Source organism: Anomaloglossus baeobatrachus, chromosome 3 (assembly GCF_048569485.1).
Source record: "Anomaloglossus baeobatrachus isolate aAnoBae1 chromosome 3, aAnoBae1.hap1, whole genome shotgun sequence".
Lineage (NCBI taxonomy): Eukaryota > Metazoa > Chordata > Amphibia > Anura > Aromobatidae > Anomaloglossus > Anomaloglossus baeobatrachus.
In genome coordinates this window covers 335,352,596-335,373,127 of record NC_134355.1, presented here as the reverse complement: position 1 = coordinate 335,373,127, position 20,532 = coordinate 335,352,596, and the positions used below count along the sequence as shown (strand labels likewise).

Below are 20,532 nucleotides of genomic sequence, written 5' to 3'. Positions count from 1 at the left end.
CAAATCTAACAAGTCAATGTGCTCAGTGGCTCGTGCTGTCTCCATTGGCAGAGTGGCTAAACCTAGTGATTGGCTGCAGCAGTCAAGTGCACTGTAGTCACAAAGTTACCAATACAGTAGTATCAGAAAGCTGACACCATTGAGAAAACTTGTTTGCTGATTTTAATCTTTCTAAGTCTATCAGCTACAATTTAGTAATGGAAAACCCCTTTAACCCCTTCACGACCGGCCGATTTTTCGCTTTCCGTTTTTTTTTTTCGCCATTCTTTTTCTGAGAGACGTAACTTTTTTATTTTTCAGTCAATATGGTCATGTGAGGGCTCATTTTTTGCGGAACGAGCTGTACTTTTAAATGAAACCATCAGTTTTACCATATAGTGTACTGGAAAACGGCAAAAAAATTCCAAATGCAGAAAAATTGCAAAAAAAGTGCAATAGCACTATGGTTTTGAGATATTTTATTCACTGTGTTCCCTATATGGTAAAACTGATGTGTGGGTGGTCAGTGCGAGTTCGTAGACACCAAACATGTATAGGTTTACTTTTATATAAGGGGTTAAAAAAATCGGAAGTTTGTCCGAAAAAAAGTGGAGCACGTAGCACGTTTTATGCCATATTCCGTGACCCGTAGCGTTCTCATTTTTCGGGATCTATGGCTCAGTGACGGCTTATTTTTTGCGTCTCGAGCTGACATTTTTAACGGTACCATTTTTGCGCAGATGCTACGTTTTGATCGCCTCTTATTGCATTTTGCGCAAAAGTTGTGGCGACAAAAAACCGTCGATTTGGCGTTTGGAATTTTTTTGCCGCTACGCCGTATACTGACCAGATTAATTGATTTTATATTTTGATAGATCGGGCGTTTCTGAACGCGGCGATACCAAATGTGTGTATATTTTTTATTTTTTTAACCCTTTAATTTTCAATTGGGCGAATGAGGGGTGATTTGAACTTTTAGGTTTTTTGTTTTTTTTTAATTTTTTAAAACTTTTTTTTAAACTTTTTTTTTTTTTATTTTACTAGTCCCCCTAGGGGGCTATTGCGATCAGCAGTCCCATCGCTCTGCACTATCTGCTGATCACAGCTACAAGGCTGTAAACAGCAGATACGCTCTCCTTCTTTTTCACTGTGCAGCAGGCACAGCAAAAGTGAAAGCAAGTCATGTATAGTACAGGAGTCATCACATGACCCTGTGCTACCATGACAACTATCGGAAGTCACGTGATCGGGTCATGTGACTTCCGGGATTGGGCGGTAAGTAAAAGTTTACCACGATCGCGCTTATAATGGCGCTGTCACGTATTGACAGTGCCATTTAAGGGGTTAATCGGCACAAGCAGATAACGATTCTGCTTGCGCCTAGCAGGCACACATCTCAGCTGTGAAAATCAGCTGAGATGTGCGCCGATCGCGGCATGCTGCCACTGGCAGACCGCGGGCAGTAACATTATGACATTTAGGACATAATTTTACTGCCCGCGGTCGTTAAGGGGTTAAAGTAATGTTATGTTCTTCAATGGTGACTTTATTATTTGGAAACAGAATGTAATGATAGTATATGAAATATGTAACTGATGCCTTTGGGACCTAATATAAGGCTCTTGGGTATTTTGAGTAATTCTTTTATAATATTAGTTTGAGAAAGTATCAGATAATGTTGACATGAAATGAATATACTGACTGAAATGAGGTAAAGCCATCATGTATTTCAGCACTTGTATTTCAGGATTGGGTTTCTATAGTCATTCTTCGAATACAGACGTAATCGATACCTGTTGATAGGAAATAATGCCTGTACTTTTTGCAGGTGTCAAAAGTAGTGGAAGTTAAAAGTAAATTGTTGCAGATTTCAAATCTTTATTAACACTGAGATACAGATTTTAAATACAACAGACATTAACATGAAATCGTGAACTGTGTATAAAATGACAGTGCTTGTATATATGACAACGTGAATATAATATTGTAATATAATAAAAAGAATCAAACTGATCTGTTTAGAATTGAGGTGGTTATTTACTCTTAAAGAAAAATTTCTTAAATACTTTGGTCACTTCTGTGCTTATGGCAGCCTTTGGACTTTAGTTGCAAGTGGATATGACGGCTCAAACACATCATCCTCAACATCTTCTTCAATTGGCTTCATCTTGCTAGAACTCCTCATGCAGGGGGATTGACCTGTCAAGGTGATCAAACACAAAATATCATTTATTGTCACAATCTAAGCTCTGCTATGGTGAGTTTCTAATTCTACTTTAGTTAAAAGATTGCTCTTTTTGGACACTCCTTCTGATGAGCCTCCTTCTGTAATGCCTTTACACAAACAATAAGTCATATTATTTATATTGTACTCTTTATTTCTAAACTGCATGCCCTGTTTTTTGATTCATTAAACATATTTTAAGAAAGGAATATCAATTGTGCATACTATAAAGGCTCAGAACTGGGAAAACTTTAAAGTGCTGCTTTTGCCTGGAAGGTAAGTGCTTACCACACCCTTATTGTTATACTTACATGGTGTCCATTTTTGGAAATTTTTGAGGGTTTTCATTTGGGTGGCCCTTAACTATGGTTAAGCAGCATTGGTAATGAGTCACGTGACTCATTAGTGTTATAAGGTCTCAGGTGTAAATGGGAAGCACGTGTATTAAACTTCTCATACTGGTCATTCTAAGTTTAACATTGCACCCCATGGCAAAGAATTCTCTGAGGATCTGAAAAAAACAATTGTTACTCTAGATAAATATGGTCTAGACTATTAAGAGGATGGTCAACAACCTGAAACTGAGCTGCAGCATGGTGGCCAAGACTATACAGCAGTTTAACAAGACAGGTTCCACTCAGAACAAGCTTCACCATGGTTGACCATCATATACAAAGACTGTCTTTTCAAAATAAAAGTATGGGTGCTGTCACCTCCTGCAGCAGTGATGTTACTGTGATATCGGTGCTGCTGGCAGTCCCAGAGACTGATGTGATGTGTCATGCGCTAACTACAGCCACTGAGCGGGCACTCTTCGACTGCAGTTCATCAATATTTCATCAGGATTGACCACCCCTTTTATGGAGAGTATAGAATTATTATTAAAAGTAAAATTAGAAGTTCGCTCTACCTGATTGTATTAATGGAAATACATTTAGCCTAGGTTTTGCCTCCTTTATAGCACTCATACATTACATACTGCTATGAAGGCCACTCAAAGGGAATCTGTCAGCAGGTTTTTGCTATATAATCTGAAGACAGCATGCTGCAAGAGTTAACATTCAGATTACATCCCTGCATCTCTTATCTCAAACTGTGTTTTTTTTACCTGCACAGTTAATTTAAGTGTCCTGGCTTTATCATTAGTCTGACTGAGGAGGCATGAGCTGATGTCCGACTCTGCCCCCTTCTGTGATTAGCAGCTTCTGTCTATGGAAATTAGCACTGAAAGCCTGATGTGGGCTGGGATGGCTTGTTAAGCTCTGCTACATAGAAAAAATAAAATCTTTGATTATTTCAAATTGTCTCTCCAGTAAAGGAGACAAACTCTAGCACAGCGCCACCTATTGGAAGTAGCGATCCTAAAAGTCACAAGTGGATTTTTGACAATCCTTTGCAATATGACTCAGGATATATAAGCCAGATCAGAATCCCAATTTGCAGACACGGTGTTTCGGGGTGCTTGCCCCTCGTCAGTGCAAAGTATGGGGGTGTCTGATCTGGCTCATGAGAAAGCTATGTGGGGACCACGGGGGAACACTATTCTCCTTAAGGAGACTTTGCAAGCCAGTCTGGCTGCCAGGTAAGGGGACTTATAGCTGCAATGCCCCTAAAATTCCACGGGGGAACACTATTCTCCTTAAGGAGACTTTGCAAGCCAGTCTGGCTGCCAGGTAAGGGGACTTATAGCTGCAATGCCCCTCTGGGAAATATTCAAATTGTCTCTCCAGTAAAGGAGACAAACTCTAGCACAGCGCCACCTATTGGAAGTAGCGATCCTAAAAGTCACAAGTGGATTTTTGACAATCCTTTGCAATATGACTCAGGATATATAAGCCAGATCAGAATCCCAATTTGCAGACACGGTGTTTCGGGGTGCTTGCCCCTCGTCAGTGCAAAGTATGGGGGTGTCTGATCTGGCTCATGAGAAAGCTATGTGGGGACCACGGGGGAACACTATTCTCCTTAAGGAGACTTTGCAAGCCAGTCTGGCTGCCAGGTAAGGGGACTTATAGCTGCAATGCCCCTAAAATTCCACGGGGGAACACTATTCTCCTTAAGGAGACTTTGCAAGCCAGTCTGGCTGCCAGGTAAGGGGACTTATAGCTGCAATGCCCCTCTGGGAAATATTCAAATTGTCTCTCCAGTAAAGGAGACAAACTCTAGCACAGCGCCACCTATTGGAAGTAGCGATCCTAAAAGTCACAAGTGGATTTTTGACAATCCTTTGCAATATGACTCAGGATATATAAGCCAGATCAGAATCCCAATTTGCAGACACGGTGTTTCGGGGTGCTTGCCCCTCGTCAGTGCAAAGTATGGGGGTGTCTGATCTGGCTCATGAGAAAGCTATGTGGGGACCACGGGGGAACACTATTCTCCTTAAGGAGACTTTGCAAGCCAGTCTGGCTGCCAGGTAAGGGGACTTATAGCTGCAATGCCCCTAAAATTCCACGGGGGAACACTATTCTCCTTAAGGAGACTTTGCAAGCCAGTCTGGCTGCCAGGTAAGGGGACTTATAGCTGCAATGCCCCTCTGGGAAATATTCAAATTGTCTCTCCAGTAAAGGAGACAAACTCTAGCACAGCGCCACCTATTGGAAGTAGCGATCCTAAAAGTCACAAGTGGATTTTTGACAATCCTTTGCAATATGACTCAGGATATATAAGCCAGATCAGAATCCCAATTTGCAGACACGGTGTTTCGGGGTGCTTGCCCCTCGTCAGTGCAAAGTATGGGGGTGTCTGATCTGGCTCATGAGAAAGCTATGTGGGGACCACGGGGGAACACTATTCTCCTTAAGGAGACTTTGCAAGCCAGTCTGGCTGCCAGGTAAGGGGACTTATAGCTGCAATGCCCCTAAAATTCCACGGGGGAACACTATTCTCCTTAAGGAGACTTTGCAAGCCAGTCTGGCTGCCAGGTAAGGGGACTTATAGCTGCAATGCCCCTCTGGGAAATATTCAAATTGTCTCTCCAGTAAAGGAGACAAACTCTAGCACAGCGCCACCTATTGGAAGTAGCGATCCTAAAAGTCACAAGTGGATTTTTGACAATCCTTTGCAATATGACTCAGGATATATAAGCCAGATCAGAATCCCAATTTGCAGACACGGTGTTTCGGGGTGCTTGCCCCTCGTCAGTGCAAAGTATGGGGGTGTCTGATCTGGCTCATGAGAAAGCTATGTGGGGACCACGGGGGAACACTATTCTCCTTAAGGAGACTTTGCAAGCCAGTCTGGCTGCCAGGTAAGGGGACTTATAGCTGCAATGCCCCTAAAATTCCACGGGGGAACACTATTCTCCTTAAGGAGACTTTGCAAGCCAGTCTGGCTGCCAGGTAAGGGGACTTATAGCTGCAATGCCCCTCTGGGAAATATTCAAATTGTCTCTCCAGTAAAGGAGACAAACTCTAGCACAGCGCCACCTATTGGAAGTAGCGATCCTAAAAGTCACAAGTGGATTTTTGACAATCCTTTGCAATATGACTCAGGATATATAAGCCAGATCAGAATCCCAATTTGCAGACACGGTGTTTCGGGGTGCTTGCCCCTCGTCAGTGCAAAGTATGGGGGTGTCTGATCTGGCTCATGAGAAAGCTATGTGGGGACCACGGGGGAACACTATTCTCCTTAAGGAGACTTTGCAAGCCAGTCTGGCTGCCAGGTAAGGGGACTTATAGCTGCAATGCCCCTAAAATTCCACGGGGGAACACTATTCTCCTTAAGGAGACTTTGCAAGCCAGTCTGGCTGCCAGGTAAGGGGACTTATAGCTGCAATGCCCCTCTGGGAAATATTCAAATTGTCTCTCCAGTAAAGGAGACAAACTCTAGCACAGCGCCACCTATTGGAAGTAGCGATCCTAAAAGTCACAAGTGGATTTTTGACAATCCTTTGCAATATGACTCAGGATATATAAGCCAGATCAGAATCCCAATTTGCAGACACGGTGTTTCGGGGTGCTTGCCCCTCGTCAGTGCAAAGTATGGGGGTGTCTGATCTGGCTCATGAGAAAGCTATGTGGGGACCACGGGGGAACACTATTCTCCTTAAGGAGACTTTGCAAGCCAGTCTGGCTGCCAGGTAAGGGGACTTATAGCTGCAATGCCCCTAAAATTCCACGGGGGAACACTATTCTCCTTAAGGAGACTTTGCAAGCCAGTCTGGCTGCCAGGTAAGGGGACTTATAGCTGCAATGCCCCTCTGGGAAATATTCAAATTGTCTCTCCAGTAAAGGAGACAAACTCTAGCACAGCGCCACCTATTGGAAGTAGCGATCCTAAAAGTCACAAGTGGATTTTTGACAATCCTTTGCAATATGACTCAGGATATATAAGCCAGATCAGAATCCCAATTTGCAGACACGGTGTTTCGGGGTGCTTGCCCCTCGTCAGTGCAAAGTATGGGGGTGTCTGATCTGGCTCATGAGAAAGTTATGTGGGGACCACGGGGGAACACTATTCTCCTTAAGGAGACTTTGCAAGCCAGTCTGGCTGCCAGGTAAGGGGACTTATAGCTGCAATGCCCCTAAAATTCCACGGGGGAACACTATTCTCCTTAAGGAGACTTTGCAAGCCAGTCTGGCTGCCAGGTAAGGGGACTTATAGCTGCAATGCCCCTCTGGGAAATATTCAAATTGTCTCTCCAGTAAAGGAGACAAACTCTAGCACAGCGCCACCTATTGGAAGTAGCGATCCTAAAAGTCACAAGTGGATTTTTGACAATCCTTTGCAATATGACTCAGGATATATAAGCCAGATCAGAATCCCAATTTGCAGACACGGTGTTTCGGGGTGCTTGCCCCTCGTCAGTGCAAAGTATGGGGGTGTCTGATCTGGCTCATGAGAAAGCTATGTGGGGACCACGGGGGAACACTATTCTCCTTAAGGAGACTTTGCAAGCCAGTCTGGCTGCCAGGTAAGGGGACTTATAGCTGCAATGCCCCTAAAATTCCACGGGGGAACACTATTCTCCTTAAGGAGACTTTGCAAGCCAGTCTGGCTGCCAGGTAAGGGGACTTATAGCTGCAATGCCCCTCTGGGAAATATTCAAATTGTCTCTCCAGTAAAGGAGACAAACTCTAGCACAGCGCCACCTATTGGAAGTAGCGATCCTAAAAGTCACAAGTGGATTTTTGACAATCCTTTGCAATATGACTCAGGATATATAAGCCAGATCAGAATCCCAATTTGCAGACACGGTGTTTCGGGGTGCTTGCCCCTCGTCAGTGCAAAGTATGGGGGTGTCTGATCTGGCTCATGAGAAAGCTATGTGGGGACCACGGGGGAACACTATTCTCCTTAAGGAGACTTTGCAAGCCAGTCTGGCTGCCAGGTAAGGGGACTTATAGCTGCAATGCCCCTAAAATTCCACGGGGGAACACTATTCTCCTTAAGGAGACTTTGCAAGCCAGTCTGGCTGCCAGGTAAGGGGACTTATAGCTGCAATGCCCCTCTGGGAAATATTCAAATTGTCTCTCCAGTAAAGGAGACAAACTCTAGCACAGCGCCACCTATTGGAAGTAGCGATCCTAAAAGTCACAAGTGGATTTTTGACAATCCTTTGCAATATGACTCAGGATATATAAGCCAGATCAGAATCCCAATTTGCAGACACGGTGTTTCGGGGTGCTTGCCCCTCGTCAGTGCAAAGTATGGGGGTGTCTGATCTGGCTCATGAGAAAGCTATGTGGGGACCACGGGGGAACACTATTCTCCTTAAGGAGACTTTGCAAGCCAGTCTGGCTGCCAGGTAAGGGGACTTATAGCTGCAATGCCCCTAAAATTCCACGGGGGAACACTATTCTCCTTAAGGAGACTTTGCAAGCCAGTCTGGCTGCCAGGTAAGGGGACTTATAGCTGCAATGCCCCTCTGGGAAATATTCAAATTGTCTCTCCAGTAAAGGAGACAAACTCTAGCACAGCGCCACCTATTGGAAGTAGCGATCCTAAAAGTCACAAGTGGATTTTTGACAATCCTTTGCAATATGACTCAGGATATATAAGCCAGATCAGAATCCCAATTTGCAGACACGGTGTTTCGGGGTGCTTGCCCCTCGTCAGTGCAAAGTATGGGGGTGTCTGATCTGGCTCATGAGAAAGCTATGTGGGGACCACGGGGGAACACTATTCTCCTTAAGGAGACTTTGCAAGCCAGTCTGGCTGCCAGGTAAGGGGACTTATAGCTGCAATGCCCCTAAAATTCCACGGGGGAACACTATTCTCCTTAAGGAGACTTTGCAAGCCAGTCTGGCTGCCAGGTAAGGGGACTTATAGCTGCAATGCCCCTCTGGGAAATATTCAAATTGTCTCTCCAGTAAAGGAGACAAACTCTAGCACAGCGCCACCTATTGGAAGTAGCGATCCTAAAAGTCACAAGTGGATTTTTGACAATCCTTTGCAATATGACTCAGGATATATAAGCCAGATCAGAATCCCAATTTGCAGACACGGTGTTTCGGGGTGCTTGCCCCTCGTCAGTGCAAAGTATGGGGGTGTCTGATCTGGCTCATGAGAAAGCTATGTGGGGACCACGGGGGAACACTATTCTCCTTAAGGAGACTTTGCAAGCCAGTCTGGCTGCCAGGTAAGGGGACTTATAGCTGCAATGCCCCTAAAATTCCACGGGGGAACACTATTCTCCTTAAGGAGACTTTGCAAGCCAGTCTGGCTGCCAGGTAAGGGGACTTATAGCTGCAATGCCCCTCTGGGAAATATTCAAATTGTCTCTCCAGTAAAGGAGACAAACTCTAGCACAGCGCCACCTATTGGAAGTAGCGATCCTAAAAGTCACAAGTGGATTTTTGACAATCCTTTGCAATATGACTCAGGATATATAAGCCAGATCAGAATCCCAATTTGCAGACACGGTGTTTCGGGGTGCTTGCCCCTCGTCAGTGCAAAGTATGGGGGTGTCTGATCTGGCTCATGAGAAAGCTATGTGGGGACCACGGGGGAACACTATTCTCCTTAAGGAGACTTTGCAAGCCAGTCTGGCTGCCAGGTAAGGGGACTTATAGCTGCAATGCCCCTAAAATTCCACGGGGGAACACTATTCTCCTTAAGGAGACTTTGCAAGCCAGTCTGGCTGCCAGGTAAGGGGACTTATAGCTGCAATGCCCCTCTGGGAAATATTCAAATTGTCTCTCCAGTAAAGGAGACAAACTCTAGCACAGCGCCACCTATTGGAAGTAGCGATCCTAAAAGTCACAAGTGGATTTTTGACAATCCTTTGCAATATGACTCAGGATATATAAGCCAGATCAGAATCCCAATTTGCAGACACGGTGTTTCGGGGTGCTTGCCCCTCGTCAGTGCAAAGTATGGGGGTGTCTGATCTGGCTCATGAGAAAGCTATGTGGGGACCACGGGGGAACACTATTCTCCTTAAGGAGACTTTGCAAGCCAGTCTGGCTGCCAGGTAAGGGGACTTATAGCTGCAATGCCCCTAAAATTCCACGGGGGAACACTATTCTCCTTAAGGAGACTTTGCAAGCCAGTCTGGCTGCCAGGTAAGGGGACTTATAGCTGCAATGCCCCTCTGGGAAATATTCAAATTGTCTCTCCAGTAAAGGAGACAAACTCTAGCACAGCGCCACCTATTGGAAGTAGCGATCCTAAAAGTCACAAGTGGATTTTTGACAATCCTTTGCAATATGACTCAGGATATATAAGCCAGATCAGAATCCCAATTTGCAGACACGGTGTTTCGGGGTGCTTGCCCCTCGTCAGTGCAAAGTATGGGGGTGTCTGATCTGGCTCATGAGAAAGCTATGTGGGGACCACGGGGGAACACTATTCTCCTTAAGGAGACTTTGCAAGCCAGTCTGGCTGCCAGGTAAGGGGACTTATAGCTGCAATGCCCCTAAAATTCCACGGGGGAACACTATTCTCCTTAAGGAGACTTTGCAAGCCAGTCTGGCTGCCAGGTAAGGGGACTTATAGCTGCAATGCCCCTCTGGGAAATATTCAAATTGTCTCTCCAGTAAAGGAGACAAACTCTAGCACAGCGCCACCTATTGGAAGTAGCGATCCTAAAAGTCACAAGTGGATTTTTGACAATCCTTTGCAATATGACTCAGGATATATAAGCCAGATCAGAATCCCAATTTGCAGACACGGTGTTTCGGGGTGCTTGCCCCTCGTCAGTGCAAAGTATGGGGGTGTCTGATCTGGCTCATGAGAAAGCTATGTGGGGACCACGGGGGAACACTATTCTCCTTAAGGAGACTTTGCAAGCCAGTCTGGCTGCCAGGTAAGGGGACTTATAGCTGCAATGCCCCTAAAATTCCACGGGGGAACACTATTCTCCTTAAGGAGACTTTGCAAGCCAGTCTGGCTGCCAGGTAAGGGGACTTATAGCTGCAATGCCCCTCTGGGAAATATTCAAATTGTCTCTCCAGTAAAGGAGACAAACTCTAGCACAGCGCCACCTATTGGAAGTAGCGATCCTAAAAGTCACAAGTGGATTTTTGACAATCCTTTGCAATATGACTCAGGATATATAAGCCAGATCAGAATCCCAATTTGCAGACACGGTGTTTCGGGGTGCTTGCCCCTCGTCAGTGCAAAGTATGGGGGTGTCTGATCTGGCTCATGAGAAAGCTATGTGGGGACCACGGGGGAACACTATTCTCCTTAAGGAGACTTTGCAAGCCAGTCTGGCTGCCAGGTAAGGGGACTTATAGCTGCAATGCCCCTAAAATTCCACGGGGGAACACTATTCTCCTTAAGGAGACTTTGCAAGCCAGTCTGGCTGCCAGGTAAGGGGACTTATAGCTGCAATGCCCCTCTGGGAAATATTCAAATTGTCTCTCCAGTAAAGGAGACAAACTCTAGCACAGCGCCACCTATTGGAAGTAGCGATCCTAAAAGTCACAAGTGGATTTTTGACAATCCTTTGCAATATGACTCAGGATATATAAGCCAGATCAGAATCCCAATTTGCAGACACGGTGTTTCGGGGTGCTTGCCCCTCGTCAGTGCAAAGTATGGGGGTGTCTGATCTGGCTCATGAGAAAGCTATGTGGGGACCACGGGGGAACACTATTCTCCTTAAGGAGACTTTGCAAGCCAGTCTGGCTGCCAGGTAAGGGGACTTATAGCTGCAATGCCCCTAAAATTCCACGGGGGAACACTATTCTCCTTAAGGAGACTTTGCAAGCCAGTCTGGCTGCCAGGTAAGGGGACTTATAGCTGCAATGCCCCTCTGGGAAATATTCAAATTGTCTCTCCAGTAAAGGAGACAAACTCTAGCACAGCGCCACCTATTGGAAGTAGCGATCCTAAAAGTCACAAGTGGATTTTTGACAATCCTTTGCAATATGACTCAGGATATATAAGCCAGATCAGAATCCCAATTTGCAGACACGGTGTTTCGGGGTGCTTGCCCCTCGTCAGTGCAAAGTATGGGGGTGTCTGATCTGGCTCATGAGAAAGCTATGTGGGGACCACGGGGGAACACTATTCTCCTTAAGGAGACTTTGCAAGCCAGTCTGGCTGCCAGGTAAGGGGACTTATAGCTGCAATGCCCCTAAAATTCCACGGGGGAACACTATTCTCCTTAAGGAGACTTTGCAAGCCAGTCTGGCTGCCAGGTAAGGGGACTTATAGCTGCAATGCCCCTCTGGGAAATATTCAAATTGTCTCTCCAGTAAAGGAGACAAACTCTAGCACAGCGCCACCTATTGGAAGTAGCGATCCTAAAAGTCACAAGTGGATTTTTGACAATCCTTTGCAATATGACTCAGGATATATAAGCCAGATCAGAATCCCAATTTGCAGACACGGTGTTTCGGGGTGCTTGCCCCTCGTCAGTGCAAAGTATGGGGGTGTCTGATCTGGCTCATGAGAAAGCTATGTGGGGACCACGGGGGAACACTATTCTCCTTAAGGAGACTTTGCAAGCCAGTCTGGCTGCCAGGTAAGGGGACTTATAGCTGCAATGCCCCTAAAATTCCACGGGGGAACACTATTCTCCTTAAGGAGACTTTGCAAGCCAGTCTGGCTGCCAGGTAAGGGGACTTATAGCTGCAATGCCCCTCTGGGAAATATTCAAATTGTCTCTCCAGTAAAGGAGACAAACTCTAGCACAGCGCCACCTATTGGAAGTAGCGATCCTAAAAGTCACAAGTGGATTTTTGACAATCCTTTGCAATATGACTCAGGATATATAAGCCAGATCAGAATCCCAATTTGCAGACACGGTGTTTCGGGGTGCTTGCCCCTCGTCAGTGCAAAGTATGGGGGTGTCTGATCTGGCTCATGAGAAAGCTATGTGGGGACCACGGGGGAACACTATTCTCCTTAAGGAGACTTTGCAAGCCAGTCTGGCTGCCAGGTAAGGGGACTTATAGCTGCAATGCCCCTAAAATTCCACGGGGGAACACTATTCTCCTTAAGGAGACTTTGCAAGCCAGTCTGGCTGCCAGGTAAGGGGACTTATAGCTGCAATGCCCCTCTGGGAAATATTCAAATTGTCTCTCCAGTAAAGGAGACAAACTCTAGCACAGCGCCACCTATTGGAAGTAGCGATCCTAAAAGTCACAAGTGGATTTTTGACAATCCTTTGCAATATGACTCAGGATATATAAGCCAGATCAGAATCCCAATTTGCAGACACGGTGTTTCGGGGTGCTTGCCCCTCGTCAGTGCAAAGTATGGGGGTGTCTGATCTGGCTCATGAGAAAGCTATGTGGGGACCACGGGGGAACACTATTCTCCTTAAGGAGACTTTGCAAGCCAGTCTGGCTGCCAGGTAAGGGGACTTATAGCTGCAATGCCCCTAAAATTCCACGGGGGAACACTATTCTCCTTAAGGAGACTTTGCAAGCCAGTCTGGCTGCCAGGTAAGGGGACTTATAGCTGCAATGCCCCTCTGGGAAATATTCAAATTGTCTCTCCAGTAAAGGAGACAAACTCTAGCACAGCGCCACCTATTGGAAGTAGCGATCCTAAAAGTCACAAGTGGATTTTTGACAATCCTTTGCAATATGACTCAGGATATATAAGCCAGATCAGAATCCCAATTTGCAGACACGGTGTTTCGGGGTGCTTGCCCCTCGTCAGTGCAAAGTATGGGGGTGTCTGATCTGGCTCATGAGAAAGCTATGTGGGGACCACGGGGGAACACTATTCTCCTTAAGGAGACTTTGCAAGCCAGTCTGGCTGCCAGGTAAGGGGACTTATAGCTGCAATGCCCCTAAAATTCCACGGGGGAACACTATTCTCCTTAAGGAGACTTTGCAAGCCAGTCTGGCTGCCAGGTAAGGGGACTTATAGCTGCAATGCCCCTCTGGGAAATATTCAAATTGTCTCTCCAGTAAAGGAGACAAACTCTAGCACAGCGCCACCTATTGGAAGTAGCGATCCTAAAAGTCACAAGTGGATTTTTGACAATCCTTTGCAATATGACTCAGGATATATAAGCCAGATCAGAATCCCAATTTGCAGACACGGTGTTTCGGGGTGCTTGCCCCTCGTCAGTGCAAAGTATGGGGGTGTCTGATCTGGCTCATGAGAAAGCTATGTGGGGACCACGGGGGAACACTATTCTCCTTAAGGAGACTTTGCAAGCCAGTCTGGCTGCCAGGTAAGGGGACTTATAGCTGCAATGCCCCTAAAATTCCACGGGGGAACACTATTCTCCTTAAGGAGACTTTGCAAGCCAGTCTGGCTGCCAGGTAAGGGGACTTATAGCTGCAATGCCCCTCTGGGAAATATTCAAATTGTCTCTCCAGTAAAGGAGACAAACTCTAGCACAGCGCCACCTATTGGAAGTAGCGATCCTAAAAGTCACAAGTGGATTTTTGACAATCCTTTGCAATATGACTCAGGATATATAAGCCAGATCAGAATCCCAATTTGCAGACACGGTGTTTCGGGGTGCTTGCCCCTCGTCAGTGCAAAGTATGGGGGTGTCTGATCTGGCTCATGAGAAAGCTATGTGGGGACCACGGGGGAACACTATTCTCCTTAAGGAGACTTTGCAAGCCAGTCTGGCTGCCAGGTAAGGGGACTTATAGCTGCAATGCCCCTAAAATTCCACGGGGGAACACTATTCTCCTTAAGGAGACTTTGCAAGCCAGTCTGGCTGCCAGGTAAGGGGACTTATAGCTGCAATGCCCCTCTGGGAAATATTCAAATTGTCTCTCCAGTAAAGGAGACAAACTCTAGCACAGCGCCACCTATTGGAAGTAGCGATCCTAAAAGTCACAAGTGGATTTTTGACAATCCTTTGCAATATGACTCAGGATATATAAGCCAGATCAGAATCCCAATTTGCAGACACGGTGTTTCGGGGTGCTTGCCCCTCGTCAGTGCAAAGTATGGGGGTGTCTGATCTGGCTCATGAGAAAGCTATGTGGGGACCACGGGGGAACACTATTCTCCTTAAGGAGACTTTGCAAGCCAGTCTGGCTGCCAGGTAAGGGGACTTATAGCTGCAATGCCCCTAAAATTCCACGGGGGAACACTATTCTCCTTAAGGAGACTTTGCAAGCCAGTCTGGCTGCCAGGTAAGGGGACTTATAGCTGCAATGCCCCTCTGGGAAATATTCAAATTGTCTCTCCAGTAAAGGAGACAAACTCTAGCACAGCGCCACCTATTGGAAGTAGCGATCCTAAAAGTCACAAGTGGATTTTTGACAATCCTTTGCAATATGACTCAGGATATATAAGCCAGATCAGAATCCCAATTTGCAGACACGGTGTTTCGGGGTGCTTGCCCCTCGTCAGTGCAAAGTATGGGGGTGTCTGATCTGGCTCATGAGAAAGCTATGTGGGGACCACGGGGGAACACTATTCTCCTTAAGGAGACTTTGCAAGCCAGTCTGGCTGCCAGGTAAGGGGACTTATAGCTGCAATGCCCCTAAAATTCCACGGGGGAACACTATTCTCCTTAAGGAGACTTTGCAAGCCAGTCTGGCTGCCAGGTAAGGGGACTTATAGCTGCAATGCCCCTCTGGGAAATATTCAAATTGTCTCTCCAGTAAAGGAGACAAACTCTAGCACAGCGCCACCTATTGGAAGTAGCGATCCTAAAAGTCACAAGTGGATTTTTGACAATCCTTTGCAATATGACTCAGGATATATAAGCCAGATCAGAATCCCAATTTGCAGACACGGTGTTTCGGGGTGCTTGCCCCTCGTCAGTGCAAAGTATGGGGGTGTCTGATCTGGCTCATGAGAAAGCTATGTGGGGACCACGGGGGAACACTATTCTCCTTAAGGAGACTTTGCAAGCCAGTCTGGCTGCCAGGTAAGGGGACTTATAGCTGCAATGCCCCTAAAATTCCACGGGGGAACACTATTCTCCTTAAGGAGACTTTGCAAGCCAGTCTGGCTGCCAGGTAAGGGGACTTATAGCTGCAATGCCCCTCTGGGAAATATTCAAATTGTCTCTCCAGTAAAGGAGACAAACTCTAGCACAGCGCCACCTATTGGAAGTAGCGATCCTAAAAGTCACAAGTGGATTTTTGACAATCCTTTGCAATATGACTCAGGATATATAAGCCAGATCAGAATCCCAATTTGCAGACACGGTGTTTCGGGGTGCTTGCCCCTCGTCAGTGCAAAGTATGGGGGTGTCTGATCTGGCTCATGAGAAAGCTATGTGGGGACCACGGGGGAACACTATTCTCCTTAAGGAGACTTTGCAAGCCAGTCTGGCTGCCAGGTAAGGGGACTTATAGCTGCAATGCCCCTAAAATTCCACGGGGGAACACTATTCTCCTTAAGGAGACTTTGCAAGCCAGTCTGGCTGCCAGGTAAGGGGACTTATAGCTGCAATGCCCCTCTGGGAAATATTCAAATTGTCTCTCCAGTAAAGGAGACAAACTCTAGCACAGCGCCACCTATTGGAAGTAGCGATCCTAAAAGTCACAAGTGGATTTTTGACAATCCTTTGCAATATGACTCAGGATATATAAGCCAGATCAGAATCCCAATTTGCAGACACGGTGTTTCGGGGTGCTTGCCCCTCGTCAGTGCAAAGTATGGGGGTGTCTGATCTGGCTCATGAGAAAGCTATGTGGGGACCACGGGGGAACACTATTCTCCTTAAGGAGACTTTGCAAGCCAGTCTGGCTGCCAGGTAAGGGGACTTATAGCTGCAATGCCCCTAAAATTCCACGGGGGAACACTATTCTCCTTAAGGAGACTTTGCAAGCCAGTCTGGCTGCCAGGTAAGGGGACTTATAGCTGCAATGCCCCTCTGGGAAATATTCAAATTGTCTCTCCAGTAAAGGAGACAAACTCTAGCACAGCGCCACCTATTGGAAGTAGCGATCCTAAAAGTCACAAGTGGATTTTTGACAATCCTTTGCAATATGACTCAGGATATATAAGCCAGATCAGAATCCCAATTTGCAGACACGGTGTTTCGGGGTGCTTGCCCCTCGTCAGTGCAAAGTATGGGGGTGTCTGATCTGGCTCATGAGAAAGCTATGTGGGGACCACGGGGGAACACTATTCTCCTTAAGGAGACTTTGCAAGCCAGTCTGGCTGCCAGGTAAGGGGACTTATAGCTGCAATGCCCCTAAAATTCCACGGGGGAACACTATTCTCCTTAAGGAGACTTTGCAAGCCAGTCTGGCTGCCAGGTAAGGGGACTTATAGCTGCAATGCCCCTCTGGGAAATATTCAAATTGTCTCTCCAGTAAAGGAGACAAACTCTAGCACAGCGCCACCTATTGGAAGTAGCGATCCTAAAAGTCACAAGTGGATTTTTGACAATCCTTTGCAATATGACTCAGGATATATAAGCCAGATCAGAATCCCAATTTGCAGACACGGTGTTTCGGGGTGCTTGCCCCTCGTCAGTGCAAAGTATGGGGGTGTCTGATCTGGCTCATGAGAAAGCTATGTGGGGACCACGGGGGAACACTATTCTCCTTAAGGAGACTTTGCAAGCCAGTCTGGCTGCCAGGTAAGGGGACTTATAGCTGCAATGCCCCTAAAATTCCACGGGGGAACACTATTCTCCTTAAGGAGACTTTGCAAGCCAGTCTGGCTGCCAGGTAAGGGGACTTATAGCTGCAATGCCCCTCTGGGAAATATTCAAATTGTCTCTCCAGTAAAGGAGACAAACTCTAGCACAGCGCCACCTATTGGAAGTAGCGATCCTAAAAGTCACAAGTGGATTTTTGACAATCCTTTGCAATATGACTCAGGATATATAAGCCAGATCAGAATCCCAATTTGCAGACACGGTGTTTCGGGGTGCTTGCCCCTCGTCAGTGCAAAGTATGGGGGTGTCTGATCTGGCTCATGAGAAAGCTATGTGGGGACCACGGGGGAACACTATTCTCCTTAAGGAGACTTTGCAAGCCAGTCTGGCTGCCAGGTAAGGGGACTTATAGCTGCAATGCCCCTAAAATTCCACGGGGGAACACTATTCTCCTTAAGGAGACTTTGCAAGCCAGTCTGGCTGCCAGGTAAGGGGACTTATAGCTGCAATGCCCCTCTGGGAAATATTCAAATTGTCTCTCCAGTAAAGGAGACAAACTCTAGCACAGCGCCACCTATTGGAAGTAGCGATCCTAAAAGTCACAAGTGGATTTTTGACAATCCTTTGCAATATGACTCAGGATATATAAGCCAGATCAGAATCCCAATTTGCAGACACGGTGTTTCGGGGTGCTTGCCCCTCGTCAGTGCAAAGTATGGGGGTGTCTGATCTGGCTCATGAGAAAGCTATGTGGGGACCACGGGGGAACACTATTCTCCTTAAGGAGACTTTGCAAGCCAGTCTGGCTGCCAGGTAAGGGGACTTATAGCTGCAATGCCCCTAAAATTCCACGGGGGAACACTATTCTCCTTAAGGAGACTTTGCAAGCCAGTCTGGCTGCCAGGTAAGGGGACTTATAGCTGCAATGCCCCTCTGGGAAATATTCAAATTGTCTCTCCAGTAAAGGAGACAAACTCTAGCACAGCGCCACCTATTGGAAGTAGCGATCCTAAAAGTCACAAGTGGATTTTTGACAATCCTTTGCAATATGACTCAGGATATATAAGCCAGATCAGAATCCCAATTTGCAGACACGGTGTTTCGGGGTGCTTGCCCCTCGTCAGTGCAAAGTATGGGGGTGTCTGATCTGGCTCATGAGAAAGCTATGTGGGGACCACGGGGGAACACTATTCTCCTTAAGGAGACTTTGCAAGCCAGTCTGGCTGCCAGGTAAGGGGACTTATAGCTGCAATGCCCCTAAAATTCCACGGGGGAACACTATTCTCCTTAAGGAGACTTTGCAAGCCAGTCTGGCTGCCAGGTAAGGGGACTTATAGCTGCAATGCCCCTCTGGGAAATATTCAAATTGTCTCTCCAGTAAAGGAGACAAACTCTAGCACAGCGCCACCTATTGGAAGTAGCGATCCTAAAAGTCACAAGTGGATTTTTGACAATCCTTTGCAATATGACTCAGGATATATAAGCCAGATCAGAATCCCAATTTGCAGACACGGTGTTTCGGGGTGCTTGCCCCTCGTCAGTGCAAAGTATGGGGGTGTCTGATCTGGCTCATGAGAAAGCTATGTGGGGACCACGGGGGAACACTATTCTCCTTAAGGAGACTTTGCAAGCCAGTCTGGCTGCCAGGTAAGGGGACTTATAGCTGCAATGCCCCTAAAATTCCACGGGGGAACACTATTCTCCTTAAGGAGACTTTGCAAGCCAGTCTGGCTGCCAGGTAAGGGGACTTATAGCTGCAATGCCCCTCTGGGAAATATTCAAATTGTCTCTCCAGTAAAGGAGACAAACTCTAGCACAGCGCCACCTATTGGAAGTAGCGATCCTAAAAGTCACAAGTGGATTTTTGACAATCCTTTGCAATATGACTCAGGATATATAAGCCAGATCAGAATCCCAATTTGCAGACACGGTGTTTCGGGGTGCTTGCCCCTCGTCAGTGCAAAGTATGGGGGTGTCTGATCTGGCTCATGAGAAAGCTATGTGGGGACCACGGGGGAACACTATTCTCCTTAAGGAGACTTTGCAAGCCAGTCTGGCTGCCAGGTAAGGGGACTTATAGCTGCAATGCCCCTAAAATTCCACGGGGGAACACTATTCTCCTTAAGGAGACTTTGCAAGCCAGTCTGGCTGCCAGGTAAGGGGACTTATAGCTGCAATGCCCCTCTGGGAAATATTCAAATTGTCTCTCCAGTAAAGGAGACAAACTCTAGCACAGCGCCACCTATTGGAAGTAGCGATCCTAAAAGTCACAAGTGGATTTTTGACAATCCTTTGCAATATGACTCAGGATATATAAGCCAGATCAGAATCCCAATTTGCAGACACGGTGTTTCGGGGTGCTTGCCCCTCGTCAGTGCAAAGTATGGGGGTGTCTGATCTGGCTCATGAGAAAGCTATGTGGGGACCACGGGGGAACACTATTCTCCTTAAGGAGACTTTGCAAGCCAGTCTGGCTGCCAGGTAAGGGGACTTATAGCTGCAATGCCCCTAAAATTCCACGGGGGAACACTATTCTCCTTAAGGAGACTTTGCAAGCCAGTCTGGCTGCCAGGTAAGGGGACTTATAGCTGCAATGCCCCTCTGGGAAATATTCAAATTGTCTCTCCAGTAAAGGAGACAAACTCTAGCACAGCGCCACCTATTGGAAGTAGCGATCCTAAAAGTCACAAGTGGATTTTTGACAATCCTTTGCAATATGACTCAGGATATATAAGCCAGATCAGAATCCCAATTTGCAGACACGGTGTTTCGGGGTGCTTGCCCCTCGTCAGTGCAAAGTATGGGGGTGTCTGATCTGGCTCATGAGAAAGCTATGTGGGGACCACGGGGGAACACTATTCTCCTTAAGGAGACTTTGCAAGCCAGTCTGGCTGCCAGGTAAGGGGACTTATAGCTGCAATGCCCCTAAAATTCCACGGGGGAACACTATTCTCCTTAAGGAGACTTTGCAAGCCAGTCTGGCTGCCAGGTAAGGGGACTTATAGCTGCAATGCCCCTCTGGGAAATATTCAAATTGTCTCTCCAGTAAAGGAGACAAACTCTAGCACAGCGCCACCTATTGGAAGTAGCGATCCTAAAAGTCACAAGTGGATTTTTGACAATCCTTTGCAATATGACTCAGGATATATAAGCCAGATCAGAATCCCAATTTGCAGACACGGTGTTTCGGGGTGCTTGCCCCTCGTCAGTGCAAAGTATGGGGGTGTCTGATCTGGCTCATGAGAAAGCTATGTGGGGACCACGGGGGAACACTATTCTCCTTAAGGAGGACTTTGCAAGCCAGTCTGGCTGCCAGGTAAGGGGACTTATAGCTGCAATGCCCCTAAAATTCCACGGGGGAACACTATTCTCCTTAAGGAGA

General features: G+C 46.7%; 1 protein-coding gene across 2 annotated transcripts in view; it reads right to left on the bottom strand.

The window, feature by feature from the left end:
- Positions 1-1,833: 1,833 nt before the first annotated feature.
- The window catches only part of POPDC1 (popeye domain cAMP effector 1), a 186,861-nt gene continuing 168,162 nt past the window's right edge, over positions 1,834-20,532 (bottom strand). Inside the window, exon 8 of one of the 2 annotated variants that reach the window (XM_075340084.1) lies at positions 1,834-2,178. In XM_075340084.1, the coding sequence (XP_075196199.1) occupies positions 2,063-2,178 (116 nt within the window). In that variant the 3' untranslated portion in view covers positions 1,834-2,062. The remainder of the gene's footprint in view (positions 2,179-20,532) is intronic. The other variant, XM_075340086.1, reaches the window with a different exon arrangement.